Source organism: Heptranchias perlo, chromosome 10 (assembly GCF_035084215.1).
Source record: "Heptranchias perlo isolate sHepPer1 chromosome 10, sHepPer1.hap1, whole genome shotgun sequence".
Taxonomy (NCBI): Eukaryota; Metazoa; Chordata; class Chondrichthyes; order Hexanchiformes; family Hexanchidae; genus Heptranchias; species Heptranchias perlo.
Genome location: NC_090334.1, coordinates 55,292,203 through 55,312,378, shown reverse-complemented (window position 1 = coordinate 55,312,378; position 20,176 = coordinate 55,292,203). Strand labels below are relative to the sequence as shown.

Genomic DNA, 20,176 nt, shown 5'->3' with positions numbered 1-20,176 from the left:
ATGACGGGATGAAATAGAGTGGATAGGGAGGACCTATTTCCCTTAGCAGAGGGGTCAGTGACCAGGGGGCATAGATTTAAAGTAATTGGTAGAAGGATTAGGGGGGTCTGAGGAGAATTTTTTCACTCAGAGGGTGGTGGAGGTCTGGAATTCACTGCCTGAAAGGGTGGTAGAGGCAGAAACCCTCAACTCATTTAAAAAGTACTTGGATGAGCACTTGAAGTGCCGTAACCTCCATGGCTACGGACCAAGTGCTGGAAAGTGGGAGGAGAATAGGGGATTTGATAGAGATTTTCCGACCATCAATAATTTTGCTGCAAGTGGAGGCAGTCGTATAATAGGCCTGCCCACATATCGGCAGGCCAGTTATGATGACATGCAAATGAAGGAAATATGTCGTAGAGTATATTTCCTGTTATTTGTGCCCTGCCTATGCTGGGCTGAATGTACATCTGTGCATCCGTGGCATCCATTATTGCTAAGGGCCTCGGGGTGGGGGGGGGTGTTAAAATTTAAATAGCTATTTGTGCCAATGCAATCGATCGCAAAACAATCAATTGTATTAGAGAAACCAGCCTAATGGAAAACTGCCAATTTAAAATTATTTTAAAAAGATTCCCTGGAATCATAAGGCTCCAGCTAATGCTGTGGCAAAAAGCCACAGCAAGTTCCCTCCGCCACCAGTTGAGAGACACACCCCAGGGCTCACTAAAATATTTAAATGTCCCTGACTCTGGGAAATAGGCTTAAGTTAGGGGTCTGGATGGCAAGGGATGGACAGGAGTCCCACCCACCGCCATTGTGGCACACAGGGAATTTAGGCAACATACTTTTAATAAGAGGGTGATAGAATTGTGGAATAGATTACCAACTGGCAGGGAAGGTCTGACATAAAACCTTATTAGGTTTCAAATAGAGGGCAGGATGAATTCCTATTAAGAAAAGTGATACAGGGCTAAAGGAAACTAATGGGGGCGTGGGGGTGAGCTCCATGGACCAATGGGTCTTCTGTTACTAAAAGGAAAAATGGGACTAGGTTCATACTTTAAAAATATATATCAAAGTGCTATATATACGTATGTAGGAGAATAGCATAACAAATGCTATTTAAATAAAAATAGGAAATGTATTCGTTCATTCATTCATCTATTCACTCGAAATGAACATAACTACAAACACAGGCACGAACTATGTTACTGGAAGTGTCTGCAGTTGTTGTATTTTGAGACGTTTCGCTTTCCGTAATGTTTTCTATTGCCTATATCCCGTATGTAGCAGAGTCGGAAAGCAAGAATCACAAGCCGGAAAATTGAGGGACAAACGGCGGAAATGGCAGACTCCGAAATTAATTGGGTGGCAGAGGAGAGAAGCGGTCACTGCGCCGTTCTCGATGGCAACTATCTGTATGTTTGGGGTGGTTACGTGGTAAGTTTCTAGTTATGGGATTGAGGGCATAGCCCAGCTGGACTCTTCCCCCCCCGCCCCCATCCCCCATATTACTCAGAGCACCTAACCTTAGTCCCTCACTCCATACATTCTGCCTGGGTATTTAAATATTTGATTAAATCTTTATATGTTTGACCTTTGTGGACTAGAAACGAGTATAATATGTACAAGGCGAGAAATGAAAGATAATAAACTCCATTCTTTTGCTAGGTTTTTGTTTACTTTTTCGTTCATTTAGCTGTAGGTGTACAACGGTGTTTAAATTGTGTGTACATGAGCAATGAAGTCGTGTGTTACGTTCCATTGGGTTCAAGCGTTATTTAAATATCGTATGACACTAGCAACATTATTGTATCCAATTTGTGCACTGGCTCAATTTTTAAATAAAAAAGGTTTAAGTAAAAAGGACCCTTATTTTGAGGACCATCGTGGCGTAGCAGTTGGAGAGCTGCAGACCATGATTCTGCCCTTAATGTTGACCGCAATCTAATGAAGTATAGAAGAGGGAAGAGAAACGCGACGTTTGGACATGTACTGTCGAAGAAAAAATAAAGTTGTCGAAAAGAGAGGAAATCATTAAACAAGAAACCACGAGAAAGGAAAAAATGAGATAGGTGAATTTAAAAGTAAGAAAGTCACAAGTTTTTAATTTATTTTGGTTTGTTTTTCAGGGATTTTCCCCCGAACGTTTTCGATTATTTTAGCATCTTCGCATTCTTTGTTTGTTATGTCTTTCAGAAATTAGGAGATAACAGCAGCGTGATATTGAAACAATTGACCTTGATACATTATTGTAAAATATGCTATGGCTCTCCTGGGCCACAGGCATTGTATAATTTGTAATTATTTTTAACTTAACTAAAAATAAAAGATCAGTAGAATTTAGTGAGGGTAGTACACCATCTGTACTTAATGTGAGCCATTAAGGTTGTCATGTTTTGAAAAACATATCAAATTTGCCATGTCACCTGTGATGAGAATACTATAGGGTAGAGAGCACTGACAGTCTGTAGAGAATGCTTTATTATAAAGGAGCTTGAGGGATGAGCGGTTCTGGAATTATACTGCTGATTGGTATTATTATCCAACCACATTGTATGTCACTAACCTATGAAGTCAAGTGTTGCTGAATGGAGTGGTATTGAACCAGTTGCAGCAACAGAAGTATTCTTTTTAAATCTATGTAATTTGAAATATTGGCTGCATGGTAGTATCACATAAAGTAATTCAGCTTCCTATGACTAACAACATCTGACAACAGCATCGGATATGGTGAGGTAAAACCCTGCTCCCTTGCACTCTGAACTTCATCTGGCTTGCTTGCTCCCACTCTGGACTCCTCTAGCCTCCCAGCCTGATCTTCTATGTGTGTTAGGAGCAAAGTGCTACATGTAATAGGAGCAAAGTGTTGGAGAGACTTACAGGAGAGATAGATAAGAAAAGTGAAACAACAGTAGGGAGAGAGAGAGTGAGAGATTGAGGAAAAATAGGAGTCCTGCATATCAACTTCCTGCCAGTTATGTCGATATTAGCATTTGGGACAAATTCATCCACTTATGCCACATTCAGACTTCCAAATTAGTACAGGGTATGGCCAGCTGTTCGCACTCAAATTTCAAGTTCTTAAGATGCTCCATGAATTATCACAGCTTAATTTTTGTTCTGTGTGTGTGCTTGCAGCATTATCACTTGGTTTCTGCAATCTGTGGGTCAGAAGGAGTCATGACTGGTGAAGAGCAGCAGATGCTGGGCTCATTTGATAAATGGAAAGATTGTTCCCATTGTATAGTTAAATCAGCCTAATGAAATATTATTTTTCAATATTACTAATACTACTTGTGATGGATGGTTGGCATGCATGCTAGAGAGTAAGTCTTTCAGAATCAGTGTTTGCAGATGAGATGAGCAGGGACAAATTCAACCATCCTACACTTGAGGTCGTCACCCCATGAGCCACCACAGTTCATTTGTAGGGTGCGTGCATTGCCATTTTCTGTGACCCTTGCACTCAGCAAGATAGATCAAAGTTAGGATTGGGATTGGAATTCCTTTGCAGGAGCGGCTGTAAGTAAAGCAGGAGCTGCTGTTTAACAGTTAGTTCGTTGTTTGGTTGATGTGGATTTATCAGCTTTTAGGGTCCAAGAGAAAGTTGCAAATTATATAAAAATTAATTTGTATATAATTTTGCAACTTTTGCCAGAAGGTGTGGCTCTAGGATCTCAACACGTGCATTTGTGCAGGCTTGGAACCTGTTTCAGCTATCGGGCAGATTAACGCATGTGCTCAGGTGCCACAGCCAAAAATGAGGCCTCTGGTCAAATTAAGCAGTTTTATTTAAGTGTAGTATATTCTGATATGATTTGCTTTATTTTTGATGCGGTGTATAAACGTTCTACATACATTTTTACTACACGTTTGTGTTTTAATGGAGTAGGTTGTCTGGGGGTCAAGAGGGCCCCCTTATGTTCTTGTTGCCCAAGGCCCTAAGAATTCTTACTTCAGCTCTGGCAACTACCAAGAGTGGAGGATAATACTGGGTAAGTTAAATGTGGAAAGAGAAGCTGGGGTAGCTGTGAATTCTCCCAGGACCCCCAAGTGTTTGTGGTGCAGGAACCATGGTCTTGAGATGTGGCAGAAGGGGCTTGGAGCATGTGGCTGGCAGAGCTGCCAGTGTCCCCAATGCCATTTGATTGACCACTACTCAAGTGTCCTGAGAGGATGAGTTGAGACTGGCTCCTTCTTTAAAAGTGGAAGATAAAAGCTGCACCAAGCTGCCCGAGTAGTTCCCAGCTGGAGGGAGATGTCTCTATCTTCACCTGACACCATTCCTCTGAGAACCAAACATGTACATGGTGATAGGACAAGGAAGGAGAGATCCCCTACCCACCACCTCCTACAAACTCTATCTGTCTGCTCCTTTCAGTGAGAAACACTCGGACAATTCATTTTTGATTTATTTCCCCCAATATTTAATTAGACTGGGTGTGAATTGTACAAAAATATTGGAAAGATGGTTAGACTTACATATTTTTAAAAAACTGTTCAATTTTTAGGGAACTATTGATTTTTTTAAAAAATCTAGATTTATGTTGGACAACATTTAAAAGCTTGGTTCAATTTTTATCATTCCTTTTAGAATTTTAAATGTCTATTTTTGTTCAAATGCTAGTTAATGTAATCACAATTTCCTTACTGAGGTGGATTGGGAAGCAATGGATTGGCTGATCCATTGTAGATTCCAAATTGCTGGAAAATACATAAAATAAAATTTGGGGAGGGGTAATATTCCCCAAGATTTTAGATACAGCTGATTTAGCCAAGTTTCAATCTATCTCAAAAGCTTGCTTCCGATTCCATGCTTTGCTACAATGTGCTCTAATCACTTGTGTAGCATGTTACGAAAGTCTTGCTGAACCAGGGGGGAGATGAGAATTTGTTTTTAATGCAGCAAGTTGTTCTGATCTGGAATGCACTGCTCGAAAGGGTGGTGAAAGCAGATTCAATAGTAACTTTCAAAAGGGCATTGGATATATGCTTGAAAAGGAAAAATTTGCAGGACTATTGGGAAAGAGCAAGGGAGTGGGACTAATTGGATAGCTCTTTCAAAGAGCCGTCGAGGGCACAGTGGGCCGAATGGCCTCCTATGCTCTAAGATTCTATGAAATCTAAATATGTTGCATCCACAGAATCTCTCTGGTCAACAAGGCCCAAGATTTTTTCAAATAACTCCAGTAAATGTGTTTGACGAGTCCTCCCTCCCAAAATTCCACTGACACTTTCTTGCCATAGCATAAAAACTTCCAGTAGCCCCAATTTCCTTTTTCACCTTGTTTTGAATACATTTATGGAAATGCTTGATATTTCCTTTAATATTCCCTGCTATCCTACCGTAAAATTCTAAATTATATATTAAAAACACATTTTCCCTTTTTAATCTTCTTTCGAACTTTCTTCTCTTCTGAAAGCAGTAGTTCACGCTGGAGAATATGGTTCCATCGGTCCTAACAGCCTTCCAATATCATGACGGATAGCCATTCTTTGCATATGAGGCTGGACAGTGAGTGTTGGGAGACTATTTGATTATGGGGTAATCCCAGCCAATCCTCATTTGAACATTTCCAATTGGGGTCATCAGATAGAGATCAGGAGTGCAAATAATTGCCATTTTTTTCCTTCCTAGTCCAGGGCCATGAAGCCAACTGTAATGTACCCATTGTCATCTTGGTTGAGATCAGCTAACTGAGCACATACCAAGATTGAACCTGGGATCTGCCTGGCCTGTCTGGGTGAGTATCATACCATAAAGTGCATTTATACATTGAGCGATCAGGACAGTTCTACACGTATTAGTTCTCTACCAGTATCATGTAGTGGACAAGGTGGAGGGTGCGAATTGGCTATCGGAGGGTGGTCTGTATGTGAGGAATTGAAGTATGGAATGTTGCAATGGCAGTGTCAGATTCTTGGGTTTTTAGGCTCCTCTACTTAGGTTCCCTGTCACCCACCACTCCCATAAGTAGACCATGCGTCCCCTATGATTTGGAGTGTATATTTACCTGCCCAATATTTAGATAGCAAGACTCAGGGATTGAACAGAGAGAGAGTCCTTGAATTTTATTCTAGCTTACTGGAATTCATCACATGTTGCCTAGAGATTCGCTTCATAAGCAGACTGACTATACTTTATGGGACCAAGACTCAACAGACTTTATTTAAATAAAGCAGTATACAGAACAAAACAGTATGTTAAACTTTACTATACCGCTCTGTACATAAATGACTAAAGACCCCACTCCCTGGGCCATCTCTCTCGACAGGCATAGATTTTGAAAACGTTTGCTTCTTACATGATGGATTCATCTTATAACTATGGATTAAAAAACAAGCTCAGCTTCTCTGCTCGCTGTAAAACTCTTAGAGCAGATTGTTAGCACCTGACTCCCCAACTGGAAAGCTGACTTCTCAGTTAAACCTCCCCATCAGAAATACAATTTTAAATCCTTTTGAAGTTGAGATACAGTTGGCCTACAAAAGCATGTAATTCTCTATCAATAGTAGATGGTTAGCCATTCTTTTGACAATGGTATAAGGTGCTCACGCTTGAATGCCATAGCTCTGACCATTTAAACGGGTAACACCTTAAACTTTCTATTGTTTACCAGGAACTAGTCTTTAACAGTTTATATTTGTATAGCCCAAGAAACCTGCACAAATGAACTGTCTGGTTTCCTCTGAGTATGTTTCAATCATCTCTATATGTGACCCTGTGTTTCTAACCCTTTGCATATTGTTTCTAGCAATAAATAATCCAAAACAATAATTTAACCTGGGCATATTAATCTTTTTGTTGCAGGCAGACCTTTCTAATCAAGTTTATGTACTGGTAAACATGTAATCACTTCAATATATGCCAAATGGAAGGGCAACAAAACTGGTGTCAGTGAATGTGGCACAAGATTGCTTCTTGACAGTAACGTTATGAAAAATTGAAAATAATTACCCCGTTCAATTTCATTTCCTCCACAGGTGTTAACTTATGTTGGGAATTAGTTCTTTGGGTACTATTGGCCCTTTGGTACCTCACCCAAATGGCAGCCTAGGTTCACCTATGAGTGTGAACAGGCTGCGTATTAAAGACCATCATAGCCAAGCCCCATTCTGCGACTCCAAACCATCCCACATTTTCCAATAGAGGCGATGGATAGTGATGTCGGGAGGCCTGGTTGCTTCCCCCGAGATATTCAGGACAATTGTCCCTCTTGCTACCCCAGCTCAGACCAGGTAACTCGGTACAGACCAGACTTTTCGTCCCAAAAGCCATTAACGTAGGGGTTTTCAAAAAATTGAATGATAAAAGTGACAGATACGCACCAGCCGTCAGCCGCAAGGATTCAAACTCTAACCGTTGCGCGGCGGCTCGTGCAGAGGTTTGCCGCCCGCAGTGACGGCTCGCGATGGCCCGTGCTCCCGGCGCCTGATTGGCTAAGGCGCTCAAACCGCATCACTTCTGACTATTGATTGGCCGAGCGCTGCATTGAGCGCTCACGTGTGACCGGGTGGAGGAGGTTCGGCGACAGACGGCGTCGAGAGTGGGGGGGAAAACTAGAGCGGACGACACAGGGAGCTTGGCGAACAAGAAGCCCGGGGTTAAAATGGCTGAAACCCAATACTGGTCTCGGAGAATTCAAGAAAACCACCACCACGCAGTATTTAACGACGGATTTCTTTACGTGTGGGGTGGCTACGTGGTAGGTGTTACTTTACTCACCCAATAAAGCAACATTTAAGTCTCAAGAAAGTGTGGGACTGCTCAATATATATATTTCTTAAAAGTAACCCGCCAGTTGGGCCTCATTCAGTGCTGATATGAGCAGAAGAGCATGTGTGAGTCATAGGAACATTCTTGCAGGTTGCCGGACTGGTGTAACCTAAAAATCGGGATTGTCCGGGTAAACAAAGCGACCTGCCGTGTCACATATTAAGTCGCCAAAATTGCCACGTGCAGCTATATTACCGAGGCGTGCTATTTTTTTATGGATCTAATTTCTCTTGGAGGAAATGAAACCAGTGACCTGCGTGTGTTGCTGGATGGAGCCCTACCGTGGTTGTTAAATGTCTGCCGCCTGCAATCATGCCCATATAAGTTCCTGTTCTCAGCTATGCTGCTCGGCAAATTGAAAAAGGAGGGAGATCAGATCGTGGTCATCTGCAGGCTTCTACCTCTTGCAGCATGTGGTATCCCACTGGTAGAACAAGAGCCCTGGCAGTAGGTTGATCTGTTGATGAGTGATGAAAAGAGAGATTGAAAGAAAAAAGTTTTAAGTGAAATGAAAGCTCTTATAAAGTCCATTAAAGTAAGATTTCAATTAGTAAATGTACAGTGAGGCATTAAACTAAATTCATCTAGGATTTTATAACTTGGAGTCACCAGTAAATCACGAATATGTTGGTGGAAGGGTAAACTCGATAACATTGTCTCCCAACTGGGCATTCTGTTTATGCCAGGAAAATAGATTTCACTGCATTTAAAAATAAGTTACTTTCTAGGCTGTTGAAATAATTAAAGCAGTTGAGTCTCTTTGTGATGTCATGAAAGGGCAGTTGTTACAGTGACATCGTAAACTATTGTAAATATGAAAGCTGTTTTGTTTCATACAAATTTAGCAATTGCTGATAGGTATGGTACTTGCATATTGTTAACTGAGCACTAGAAGGAAGAAAGGAAGAACTTGCCTTTCACAACCTCAAGATATCTCCAAAGCGCTTTACAGCCAATGATGAACTAAATGGTCCCCTCATGAGAGTAAACATTTTGTAGCAAATACACTCTTGTATTTTTTGACTATTCTAGAGGAACTGAAAATAAAAGTAGCTAGTTATTAAAGCACCCATTTGAGCGTTTATCCTTGCTGCCACTGTTGTATCTGAATAAAGGATAGCGTTAAAAAGATTGAATATTGGACATTCTTGCTACTTAGCTAGTGGTCTATCCTGTCACAACTTTTTTTTAATCATGTTGGGATAGGGTTGCCAACCCTCGAGGAAGGCCCTGGTGCCTCCCGGAATTAAAGATTAATCTTCTGGACACTGCTGTGAGCAACCCAGGAGAAAAATCATATGGTCATTTTCTTTGAACACTTTTGTTTATCAATTATTAAAATATTGGAGAGAGGAGTAAAAAGCAGTTTGGACATGAGTTCCTCTGATGAAACCTCCAAGAATGTGTCCAACTAGAATTGGCAAATCTCTATACTGGCATTAGTTGGAAAAATTGGAGAGTATTGAATGGGGTCGAGCTGTAGAGACTCAATTTTTATTTTGAGGCAAATGAACTTGCAATAAATGCTGAAAAAACTATCTGTGGACCTGCAATATATACATTGATTAAGAATCTGATTGCTCCTGTCCAGCCTAAAGAAAGAAAGAAAAAGACTTGCATTTGTATAGCGTCTTTCATCACCCAGGGATGTCTCAAAGTGCTTTACAGCCAATTAAGAACTATGAAGTGTCACTGCTGTAATGTAGGAAGCGCGGTAACCAATTTGTGCACAGCAAGGTCCCACAATAATCTGTTTTTCTAGCGATATTGCTTGGGAGATAAATATTGGCCGGGACACCCCATCTCTTCTGAATAGTGCTATGGGATCTTTTATGCCCACCTGAGAGGGAAGAAAGGGCCTTAGTTTAATGTCTCATCCGAAAGATTGATCCGACAGTGCAGTACTCCCTCAATTCTGTGCTGGAATGGCAGCCTATATTTTGTACTCCAGTCTCTGGAGTGGGACTTGAACCCCCAACCTTCTGACTCAGAGGCGAGAGTGCTACTACTGAGCCACGGCTGACACCTGGAAACAACGTATGAGGGGTTAGTCCAAGTGGTCAAAAAACATTTGAGCCTGAAGCCACTTGTTATTGTGAAACAGTTTAAGTTGAATCCGAGGAGGCAGAGGGATGATGAAAATGTTTCTCAGTTTGTGGCAGAACTGAGAAAACTGTCTAATACACATGCTTTTGCTGGGTTTGAATGAAAGGTCGATACAGCAGAAGCAGTTGGTAGAAGACAGACTCACATTTGCTAGAGTTCTCAAAAGTAGCACTTGGGATGGAGACTGCTATCAGCCATGTTAGTGAGTTACATGCCACAGGGTACAAGCTCCAGAGTGAATAGAGTTGCTCAACCTAGTTGCAGGTGTGGTAAAATAAATCATTATCCAAACTGATCTTTTTTATAAGGAGGTTAAATGTCACGAGTGCACGGAATCATGCCATTTAGCTAAGTGTTGCTGGAAGCCAGTAGGTGCTACTAGAATTGGAGGCAGGGAGAAGAAAAGAAAGCTCCAAGTCATGTCATATAGCCCTGTGAGAAATCCACAGAAGAAAAGACAAAAATACAGTATCCTCCATGTCAATTCTGATGAGGAACCTGGGGAAGAAACTACCATAAGGTAAGGTGGATGAAGAGATCCAGCAAAGAGTATCCAGGTACACCTTAACATGAAGGTGGGTGCGAAGCCAAAACATTTTTAAGCCCAGAGGGGTATCCTATGCTCTAAAGGAAAGGATATCTGAGGAACTAGATTGCATGAAACGTGAGAGCATAATTGAGAAAATCGGCCACAACGACTGGGCAAGCTCGATTGTGTCTCTGGTAAAACCTGAACAGAGTGGTTCAGAGACCGTTTCTGAAAGTGAAAGTACCGAGATCAGTATCAAAGAAAACCCTGATAACTGTTGTGTGTGTGTGTGTGTGGCTTCAAAGAAGAACAGTGGAAATTGCTCAATCCAGAAGGCAAGAAGCAATATGATCGGGAATATTTCCTTGGTTTCCAGTTCATACCAGCCAGTATCCAGAAATCAGACAGTTTGTCAGCAATTAGCAATGTTATTGACCAGATTAACGAGACCCACCAACAATAATAACTTGCATTTATATAGCGCCTTTAATGTAGTAAAACGTCCCAAGGCACTTCACAAGAGCATTATCAAACTAAATTTGACACCGAGCCACATAAGGAGATATTAAGACAGGTGACCAAAAGCTTGGTCAAAGAGGTAAGTTTTATTGAGTGTCTTAAAGGAGGAGAGAGAGACAGAGAGATTTAGGGAGGGAATTCCAGAGCCTGGGGTCTAGGCAACTGAAGGCATAGCTGCGAATGGTGGAGTGCTTAAAATCGGGGATGTGCAAGAGACCAGAATTGGAGGAGCATAGGTTGTAGGGCTAGAGAAGGGTACAGAGATAGGGAGGGGCGAAGCTATGGAGGGATTTGAAACCAAGGATGAGAATTTTAAAATCAAGGGGTTCCGGGAGCCAATGTAGGTCAGCAAGCACAGGGGTGATGGGAGAACGGGATTTGGTGCGAGTTAGGATACGGGCAGCAGAGGTTTGGATGAGCTCAAGTTTATGGAGGGTAGAAGATGGGAAGCAGCCAGGAGAGTGTTGGAATAGTCAAGTTTAGAGGTAACAAAGCCATGGATGAGGGTTTCAGTAGCAGATGAGCTGAGGCGGGGTGGAGACTGGCGATGTTACGGAGGTGGAAGTAGGCGGTCATGGTGATGGAGTGGATATGTGGTCGGAAGCTCATCTCAGGCAAATAGAACGCCAAGGTTGTGAAGGATCTCGTTCAACCTCGGTGGCCGGGGAGAGGAATAGAGTTTGTGGTAGGGACCGAAGATAATGGCTTCGGTCTTCCCAATATTTAGTTAGAGGAAATTTCTGTTCATCCAGTACTGAATGTCTGACAAGTAGCGTGACAAATCAGACAGTGGAGGGGTCGAGAGAGGTGGTGGTGAGATAGAGCTGGGTGTTGTCAGCATACATATGGAACTTGACATGTTTTTGGATGATGTCGCTGAGGGGCAGCATGTAGATAAATAGGCCTTATGACCAGACCTTTGAGCCTCCCATGAATACTGTCCAGGGAACCAGATGTCACACCATCCAAAGCAGATTTTGGAAGGCAGTCGCAAAATGAACGAGAAAGAGTTACTGATGATTCTGAAATACAAAAAGCACAGGAAATATTCTGAAGAGTGAGAAAAATCCTGAACACGCTCATACCACAAAATTCAACAGTTAGTGAAGCAGGTTCAGGAACTGACCATTAATACTAAGGAAGTAGCTGTTACCACTGTTCCCATGTGTAACGATCTAACCACCTCCTAGGATGTTATTTGTGCTCCTGACTCCATTGGGAACTCTCCACAACAGCCTCTGAAGAAAGTTGTGAACCCTGACAATGTTGAAACTGAAACTGAGAAGTTACCATCTACTGCTCCTGCTATTAGTCTCTGGACCCATTGTCAATCCTACTCGAAGATATTCACAACGGTCATTTGGAATAGTAGATAGTTATGAGTGTAATGGTTTTCATTATAGTTCTGGTGGTTGGCATAACCCATCATTCCTGCATACTACTGGGAGAGTGCTATGGTTTTTTTATCGCTATATTGTAAGATGTAGTTGTTCAATTTTTAAAAAATGTTTTTTAACTGTTAACCAGGCTCATTCTTAGAGATGATTACTTTCACCAAGTATTTCTGAGGGGGGAAATGATATGTATGGTACTTGTACATTGTTAACTGAACACTAGATGGCTGCCTGATCAGGGGGCCACCTAGTAGTGTTCAGTTAACTATGCAAGCACATTGTAGCAGTTACACTGAAATCTTTGTGTTGTATTGAACATAAGAAGTAGGAGCAGGAGTAGGCCATACGGCCCCTCTAGCCTGCTCAGCCATTCAATCAGATCATGGCTGATCTTCGACCTCAACTTCACTTTCCTGCCTGATCCCCAAATCCCTTGATTTCCCCTAGAGTCCAAAAATCTTATCTATCTCGGCCTTGAATATATTCAATGACTCAGCATCCACAGGCCCCAAAGATTCACAACCCTCTGCGTGAAGAAATTCCTCCTCATCTCCGTCTTAAATGGCCGACCCCTTTTCCTGCGACTGTGCCCTCTAGTTCTAGACTCTCCAGCCAGGGGAAACAACCTCTCAGCATCTACCCTGTCAAGCCCACTCAGAATCTTATGTTTTAATGAGATCACCCCTCATTCTTCTAAACTGCAGAGTATAGGTCTGTTTTATTCAACAGCTCCTCATAAGACAACCCTCACATCCCAGGAATTAATCTAGTAAACCTTTGTTGCATCGCCTCTAAAGCAAGTATATCCTTCCTTAGATAAGGAGACCAAAACTGTACACAGTACTCTAGGTGAGGTCTCACCAAAGCCCTGCACAATTGTAGGAAGGCAATTACTCTTGTACTCCAACCCCATTGCAATAAAGGCCAACATGCCATTTGATTTCCTAATTGCTTGCTGTACCTGCATACTAACTTTTTGTGTTTCTTGTATGAGGACACGTAAATCCCTCTGAACACCAACATTTAATAGTCTCTCACCATTTAAAAAATATTCTGTTTTTCTATTCTTCCTACTAAAGTGAATAACCTCACATTTCCCCACATTATCCTTCATCTGCCACCTTCTTGCACACTCACTTGACCTGTGCATATCCCTTTGCAGATTCTGTGTCCTTGTCACAGCTTTCTTTACACCTAGCTTTGTATCATCAGCAAACTTGGATACATTACTCTTGGTCCCTTCATCCAAGTCATCAAAATAGATTGTAAATAGCTGAGGCCCAAGCTTTGCGACACCCCACTAGTTACAGCCTGCCAACCTGAAATTGACCCGTTTATCCCTACTCTCTGTTTTCTATCTGTTAACCAATCCTCTTTCCATGCTACTATGTTACCCCCAACCCCATGAGCCCTTATCTTGTGTAACAACCGTTTATGTGGCACCTTATCATTGTGCCTTTTGAAAATCCAAATACACTACATCCACTGGTTCCCCTTTATCTACCCTGCTAGTTACATCCTCAAAGAACTCTAATAGATTTATCAAACACGATTTCCCTTTTTCATAAAACCATGTTGACTCTGCCTAATCATATTATGATGCTCTAAGTGCCCAGTTACCACTTCCTTACTAATGGGTTCCAGCATTTTCCCAACCACTGATGTCAGGCTAACCAGCCTATAATTACCTGTCTTCTCTCTCCCTCCTTTCTTGAATAGCGTGATTGGTCCCAGTAGATTGGAAGGTATTCTAGAATCTAGGGAATTCGGGAAGATCATAACCAATGCATTCAGTATCTCTGCAGCCACCTTTTTAGAACCCCCGGATGTAGGCCATCAGGCCCAGGGGATTTGTCGGCTTTTAGTCCCATTAGTTTCTCAAGTACTTTTTTCTCTACTGATAATTACTTTAAGTTCCTTACTTTCCTTAGCCCCTTGGTTCCCCACTATTTCTGGTATGCTTTTTGTGCCTTCTACTGTGAAGACAGATACAAATATCTTGTTTTTATTAATTTTGATGGAATATTCTAGACGGTCTAAAAATAAAAATATCTAGTTACTACCGCACCAATTTGACTGTTTGGTCAATGTTACTATTAACAGTTAAATTTTTAAGGTTTTTAGAAAGATCAGGAATATTATTCTAAAACAGCTGTACTGAAGACAAGTATCAGTGAGAAAACCGTATATTAAATGTATGCTCCCCACCACCCTATCTAATAATGTGGGAAAAAATGATTTAATTTCTTGTTCTCCTACTCCCCTATAGAAACCTAACTAGTGTGCCCTTGACACCCTCGTGGGGAGCCACTCCCCCTTTCAGCAAGCGTACGAAAACTGGTAGATTGATGGGGCTAGGTTCATTTCAGTAGCCATGCGCATTGCAAAAAAAAAAGTATCAATTTGATACAGGTTCTCACTTTCTCAACATTAATTTTCCTGGCACAGGCACCTTGCACTGGCATTGAGACGACCTCGCTACCAATCTACAAGATTTCTTAAGCAGCTACTTGCTGGTATCTGTGGAATGGCACTCGGCAGAGCAATGAACCTATTGGAAAAGTAATGAATCACTCTGAGTGGGCCTCTTTCTGTGTGAAGAATTGACATCACAGGTTCCACGAGGTTGCATCAGATCCAGCATTGATCAGAATCTTTTTTTTCTGGGATAGATGTTTAAAATTTTCGTTACTTATTCTGATGGGAATCCTTTACATTGAAAATACTTTTTCATCCTTTGCCCCTACTGAGTGATCTTTTTTTTTAAAAAAGCAAATTTTGTAACATTAATTTCCAAATGTTGGATTAATAGTAAGATTGCAGGATATTAGTAAGATTGCAGGAAGGAGTAAGGCATTGTTTTTTCTATTTCAGACATATGAAAATAACGAAGTTTACTTACCGAACGACGAAATCTGGGTTTATGAAATAGAAAGCGGTGTATGGTAAGTCATTTTCTCTGGTGACAAAAGTGTAACCGTTTATTTTTTATTGCATGGATGGAGTTCAGTTTCTGGTGTTTACCACTGTCCTACTGTGGTCTAAATGCAACAGAAGTTTGCCCGTTGCTTAATATAGCAAATTTACTAAAGCAATATGTCACATGACTGGAATAAAAACATTACGTATCTTACAGATAAATGCAGGTCTTAGAGATATTAATATCTCTTCCAAAACTTGCTTTAAGATCCAGGTAACCTGTTGTTCCCTCCCCAAAACCTATCACTTCCAGTTATTTACACTACACTGAAGGTCCCTATATTTGCACATTTGTTCTCTTTTCTCTTTTTCCGCCCCCCGCATCAAAACTTTACTACTTTTATTTCCTGTTATTTACATGATTTTGAAGTCTTTTTCTCCCTGTTACATGCTACAGTTCTTGCTGAAGCTGTAACCCCCCCCCAGGGATATTTTCCCACTGTCGACCCTCCAATGACCAACACCTGAACAGATAGTTATGAGTGGACATGTCAGCCTACATAATTACAGCTGCAATGTCTGAAGTCCATGTCAAAGCACCTTGTAAACATTATCCCTTTGGCGAGGCACACTTGCTTTTGCAGCAGAGAGAATGGGCATTAAGTTGAATAGTTTGACCTTCTAGTCTTTTGAGATCTGTGACAGAAACTGTTTTTAACCTAATTTTTCTGCCTACATGGTACCAAGAGTGACAGTTAATGTCATGGAGTAGGATTGGATACAGGTTGGAATCCTATTCTGTTCTCGGTGCCAAAAAGAGACTACAACACTTTTCGTGTAGGGGGGGAAAGGGAATTCAAGAGAAGGGTGATGCTTGAGTGTCTCCTGACACTTAATGGCAATCGGCTACAGTGGCATTGGCAGCGAGAAAGAAAGAACAAATTTGCATTTAAATAGCACCTTTTACAACCTTGGGACATCTGAAAGTGCTTTACACCCACTGAAGTATTGTTTGAAGGGTAGTTGCGTTGTAATGTAGTGAAATGTGGCAGCTGATTTTTAAAATTTTTTTATTATTCGTTCATGGGATGTGGGCATCGCTGGCAGGGCCAGCATTTATTGCCCTTGAGAAGGTGGTGGTGAGCCGCCTTCTTGAACCACTGCAGTCCGTGTGGTGAAGGTTCTCCCACAGTGCTGTTAGGTAGGGAGTTCCAGGATTTTGACCCAGTGACGATGAAGGAACGGCGATATATTTCCAAGTCGGGTTGGTGTGTGACTTGGAGGGAAGTGTGCAGGTGGTGGTGTTCCCATGTACCTGCTGCCCTTGTCCTTCTAGATGGTAGAGGTTGTGGGTTTGGGAGGTGCTGTTGGAGAAGCCTTGGCGAATTGCTGCAGTGCATCCTGTGGATGCTACATACTGCAGCCACTGTGCGCCGGTGGTGGATGGGGTGCCAATCAAGCGGGCTGCTTTGTCCTGGATAGTGTCGAGCTTCTTGAGTGTTGTTGGAGCTGCACTCATCCAGGCAAGTGGAGAGTATTCCATCACACTCCTGACTTGTGCCTTGCACCTCGTAGATGGTGGAAAGGCTTTGGGGAATCGGGAGGTGAGTCACTCGCCGCAGAATTCCCAGCCTCTGACCTGCTCTTGTAGCCACAGTATTTATGTGGCTGGTCCAGTTAAGTTTCTGGTCAGTGGTGACCCCCAGGATGTTGATGGTGGGGGATTCGGCGATGGTAATGCCGTTAAATGTCATGGGGAGGTGGTCATTGCCTGGCACTTGTTTGGCGTGAAAGTTACTTGCCACTTATCAGCCCAAGCCTGGATGTTGTCTAGGTCTTGCTGCATGCGGGGACGGACTGCTTCATTATCTGAGGGGTTGCAAATGGAATTGAACACTGTGCAATCATTAGCGAACATCCCCATTTCTGACTTCTGTGCACAGCAAGGTACAACAAACAGCAATGAGATAAATGACCACATAATCTGTTGGTTAAGGAATAAATGTTGGCCAGGATATCTGGAAAACTCCCCTGCTTTTCTTCAAAAAGTGCCAAAGGATCTTTTATGTCCACCTGAGAGGACAGGCAGACTGCCTTCCCTCAGTGCTGAACTGAAATGTCAGCCTACAATATGTGCTGAATTCTCTGAAGTGGGACTTGAACCCATGACCTTCTGACTCTGAGCCAGAGTGGTACTACTGAGCCAAGGCTGACACTTGGAAGTGGACTGTGGGCACTCACACTTTCAGATGCAGGTGTCAGGAAGATCAATGAAGAAACGAAATGGGGGATACCGCCTATAAAAATAATTTGCTTCTTTAGTGATTTAGAACCATAGAATGGTTACAGTACGGAAGAAGGCCATTCGGCCCATCGAGTCCGTGCCGGCTCTCCAAGAGCAATTCACTCCCCTGCCCAATCCCTGTAGCCCTGCAAATTTTTTCCCTTCAAGTACTTATCCAGTTCCCTTTTTGAAAGCCACGATTGTATCTGCCTCCACCACCCGCTCAGGCTGTGCATTCCAGATCATAACCACTCGCTGTGTTTTTTTTAAAAAAAAGTTTTTCCTCATGTTGCCTTTGGTTCTTTTGCTAATCACCTTAAATCTATGTTCTCTGGTTCTTGACCCTTCTGCTAATGGGAACAGTTTCTCTCTATCTACTCAGTCTAGACTCTTCATAATTTTGAATACCTCTCTCAAATCTTCTCTCAACCTTCTCTGTTACAAGGAGAACAATCCCAGCTTCTCCAGTCTATCCATGTAACTGAAGTCTCTCATCCCTGGAATCATTCTAGTAAATCTCTTCTGCACCCTCTCTAAGGCCTTTGCATTCTTCCTAAAGTGCGGTGCCCAGAACTGGACACAATACTCCAGTTGCGGCAGAACCAGTATTTTATAAAGGTTCTTCATAACCTCCTTGTTTTTGTACTCTGTGCCTCTATTTATAAAACCCAGGATCCCGTATGCTTATTTATCCGCTTTCTCAACCTGCCCTGCCACCTTCAACAATTTGTGCACATATAACCCTAGATCTCTGTTCCTGCACTCCTTTTAGAATTGTATCCTTTTAGTTTATATTGCCTTTCCTCATTCTTCCTACCAAAATGTATCACTTCATGCTTTTCTGTGTTAAATTTCATGTCATGTGTTCGTGCATTCCACCAGCTTGTCTATGTCCTCTTGAAGTCTATCACTATCCTCCTCACTATTCATTACCCTTCCAAGTTTTATGTCATCTGCAAATTTTGAAATTGTGCCCTGTACACTCAAGTCCAAGTCATTAATATATATCAAGAAAAACGATGGTCCTAGTACCGACCGCTGGGAAACACCACTGCATACCTCCCTCCAGTCTGATAAACAACCGTTCACCACTACTTTCTGTTTCCTGTTATTTAGCCAATTTCGTATCCATGCTGCTTCTACCCCTTTTATTCAACTTTGATGACATGCCTGTTATGTGGCACTTTATTAAACGCTTTTTGGAAGTTCATATACACCACCTCAACCACATTGACCTCATCGATGCTGTCTGTTACCTCATCAAAAAAACTCAAATCAAGTTAGTTAAACACTATTTGCCTATAACAAATCCGTGCTGGCTTTCCTTAATTAATCACACTTGTCCAAGTGACTCTTAATTTTGTCTCGGATTATTGTTTCTAAAAGTTTCCCCACTACCAAGGTTAAACTGATTGGCCTGTAGTTGCTGGGTTTATCCTTGCACCCTTTTTTGAACAAGGGTGTAACATTTGCAGTTCTCTTGTACCTCCCCCATATCTAAAGATGATTGGAAGATTATGGCCAGTACCTCTGCAACTTTTCACCCTTCCCTCAGCAACCTCTGATGCATCCCATCTGGACCGGGTGACTTATCTACTTTAAGTAAGCTAGCCTTTCAAGTAGCTCCTCTTTATCAATTTTTAGCTCATCCAGTATCTCCACTACCTCTTCTTACTGTGACTTTGGCAGCATCTTCTTCCTTGGTAAAGACAGATGCAAAGTACTCATTTATTACTTCAGCCATGCCCTCTGCCTCCAAGTGTAGATCTCCTTTTTGGTCCCTAATCGTTCCCACCCCTCCTTACTATCCGTTTACTGTTTATATGCCTATAGAAGACTTTTGGATTCCCTTTTATGTTAGCTGCCATTCTAATCTCATACTCTCTTGCCCCTCTTATTTCCTTTTTTGCTTCACCTCTGAACTTTCTATATTGAGCCTTGTTTTCACTTGTATTATCAACCTGACATCTGTCATACGACCCATTTTTTTGCTTCATCTTACCCTCTATCTCTTTTTGTCATCCGGGGAGCTCTGGTTTTAGTTGCCCTAACTTTTTCCCTCGTGGGAATGTACCAAGACTGTACCCGTACAATCTCCTCTTTAAAAAATCCCATTGTTCAATTACAGTTTTGCCTGCTAATCTTTGATTCCAATTTACCCGGGACAGATCTGTTCTCATCTCACTGAAATTGGCCCTCCTCCAATTGAGTATTTTTACTTTAGAGTGGTCCTTGTCCTTTTCCATAGCTAATCTAAACCTTATGATACTAAGATTGCTGTTCCCTAAATGTTCTCCCACTGACACTTGGCCCACCTCATTCCCCAGAACTAGATCCAACAATGCCTCCTTCCTGGTTGGGCTGGAAATGTACTGGTCAAGAAAGTTCTCCTGAACACACTTCAAAAATTCCTCCCTCTTTTTGCCCCTATTACTATCCCAGTCTATATTAAGATAGTTGAAGTCCCCCATTATCAGTACTCTATGGCTCTTGCACATCTCTGTAATTTCCCTGCAAATTTGTGCCTCTATATCCTTCTCACTAGTTGGTGGCCTATAGAATACCCCCAGTAGTGTAATGGCACCTCTATTGTTTCTTAACTCTAACCAAATAGATTCTGTCCTTGACCCCTCCAGGACATCCTCTCTCTCCAGCATTGT

At 42.0% G+C, this 20,176-nt stretch overlaps 1 protein-coding gene across 6 annotated transcripts in view; it reads left to right on the top strand.

The window, feature by feature from the left end:
• Positions 1-1,269: 1,269 nt before the first annotated feature.
• LOC137326582 (kelch domain-containing protein 1) overlaps positions 1,270-20,176 on the top strand; it is a 52,252-nt gene continuing 33,345 nt past the window's right edge. For 4 of the 6 annotated variants that reach the window (XM_067991832.1, XM_067991831.1, XM_067991833.1 and 1 more), the window contains exons 1-2: positions 1,270-1,425; positions 15,188-15,258. In XM_067991832.1, coding sequence (XP_067847933.1) covers positions 1,330-1,425; positions 15,188-15,258 — 167 coding nt within the window. In that variant the 5' untranslated portion in view covers positions 1,270-1,329. Of the gene's footprint in view, positions 1,426-5,429; positions 5,504-5,626; positions 5,733-15,187; positions 15,259-20,176 lie in introns of those variants that run through there. The other 2 variants (XM_067991835.1, XM_067991837.1) reach the window with 2 other exon arrangements.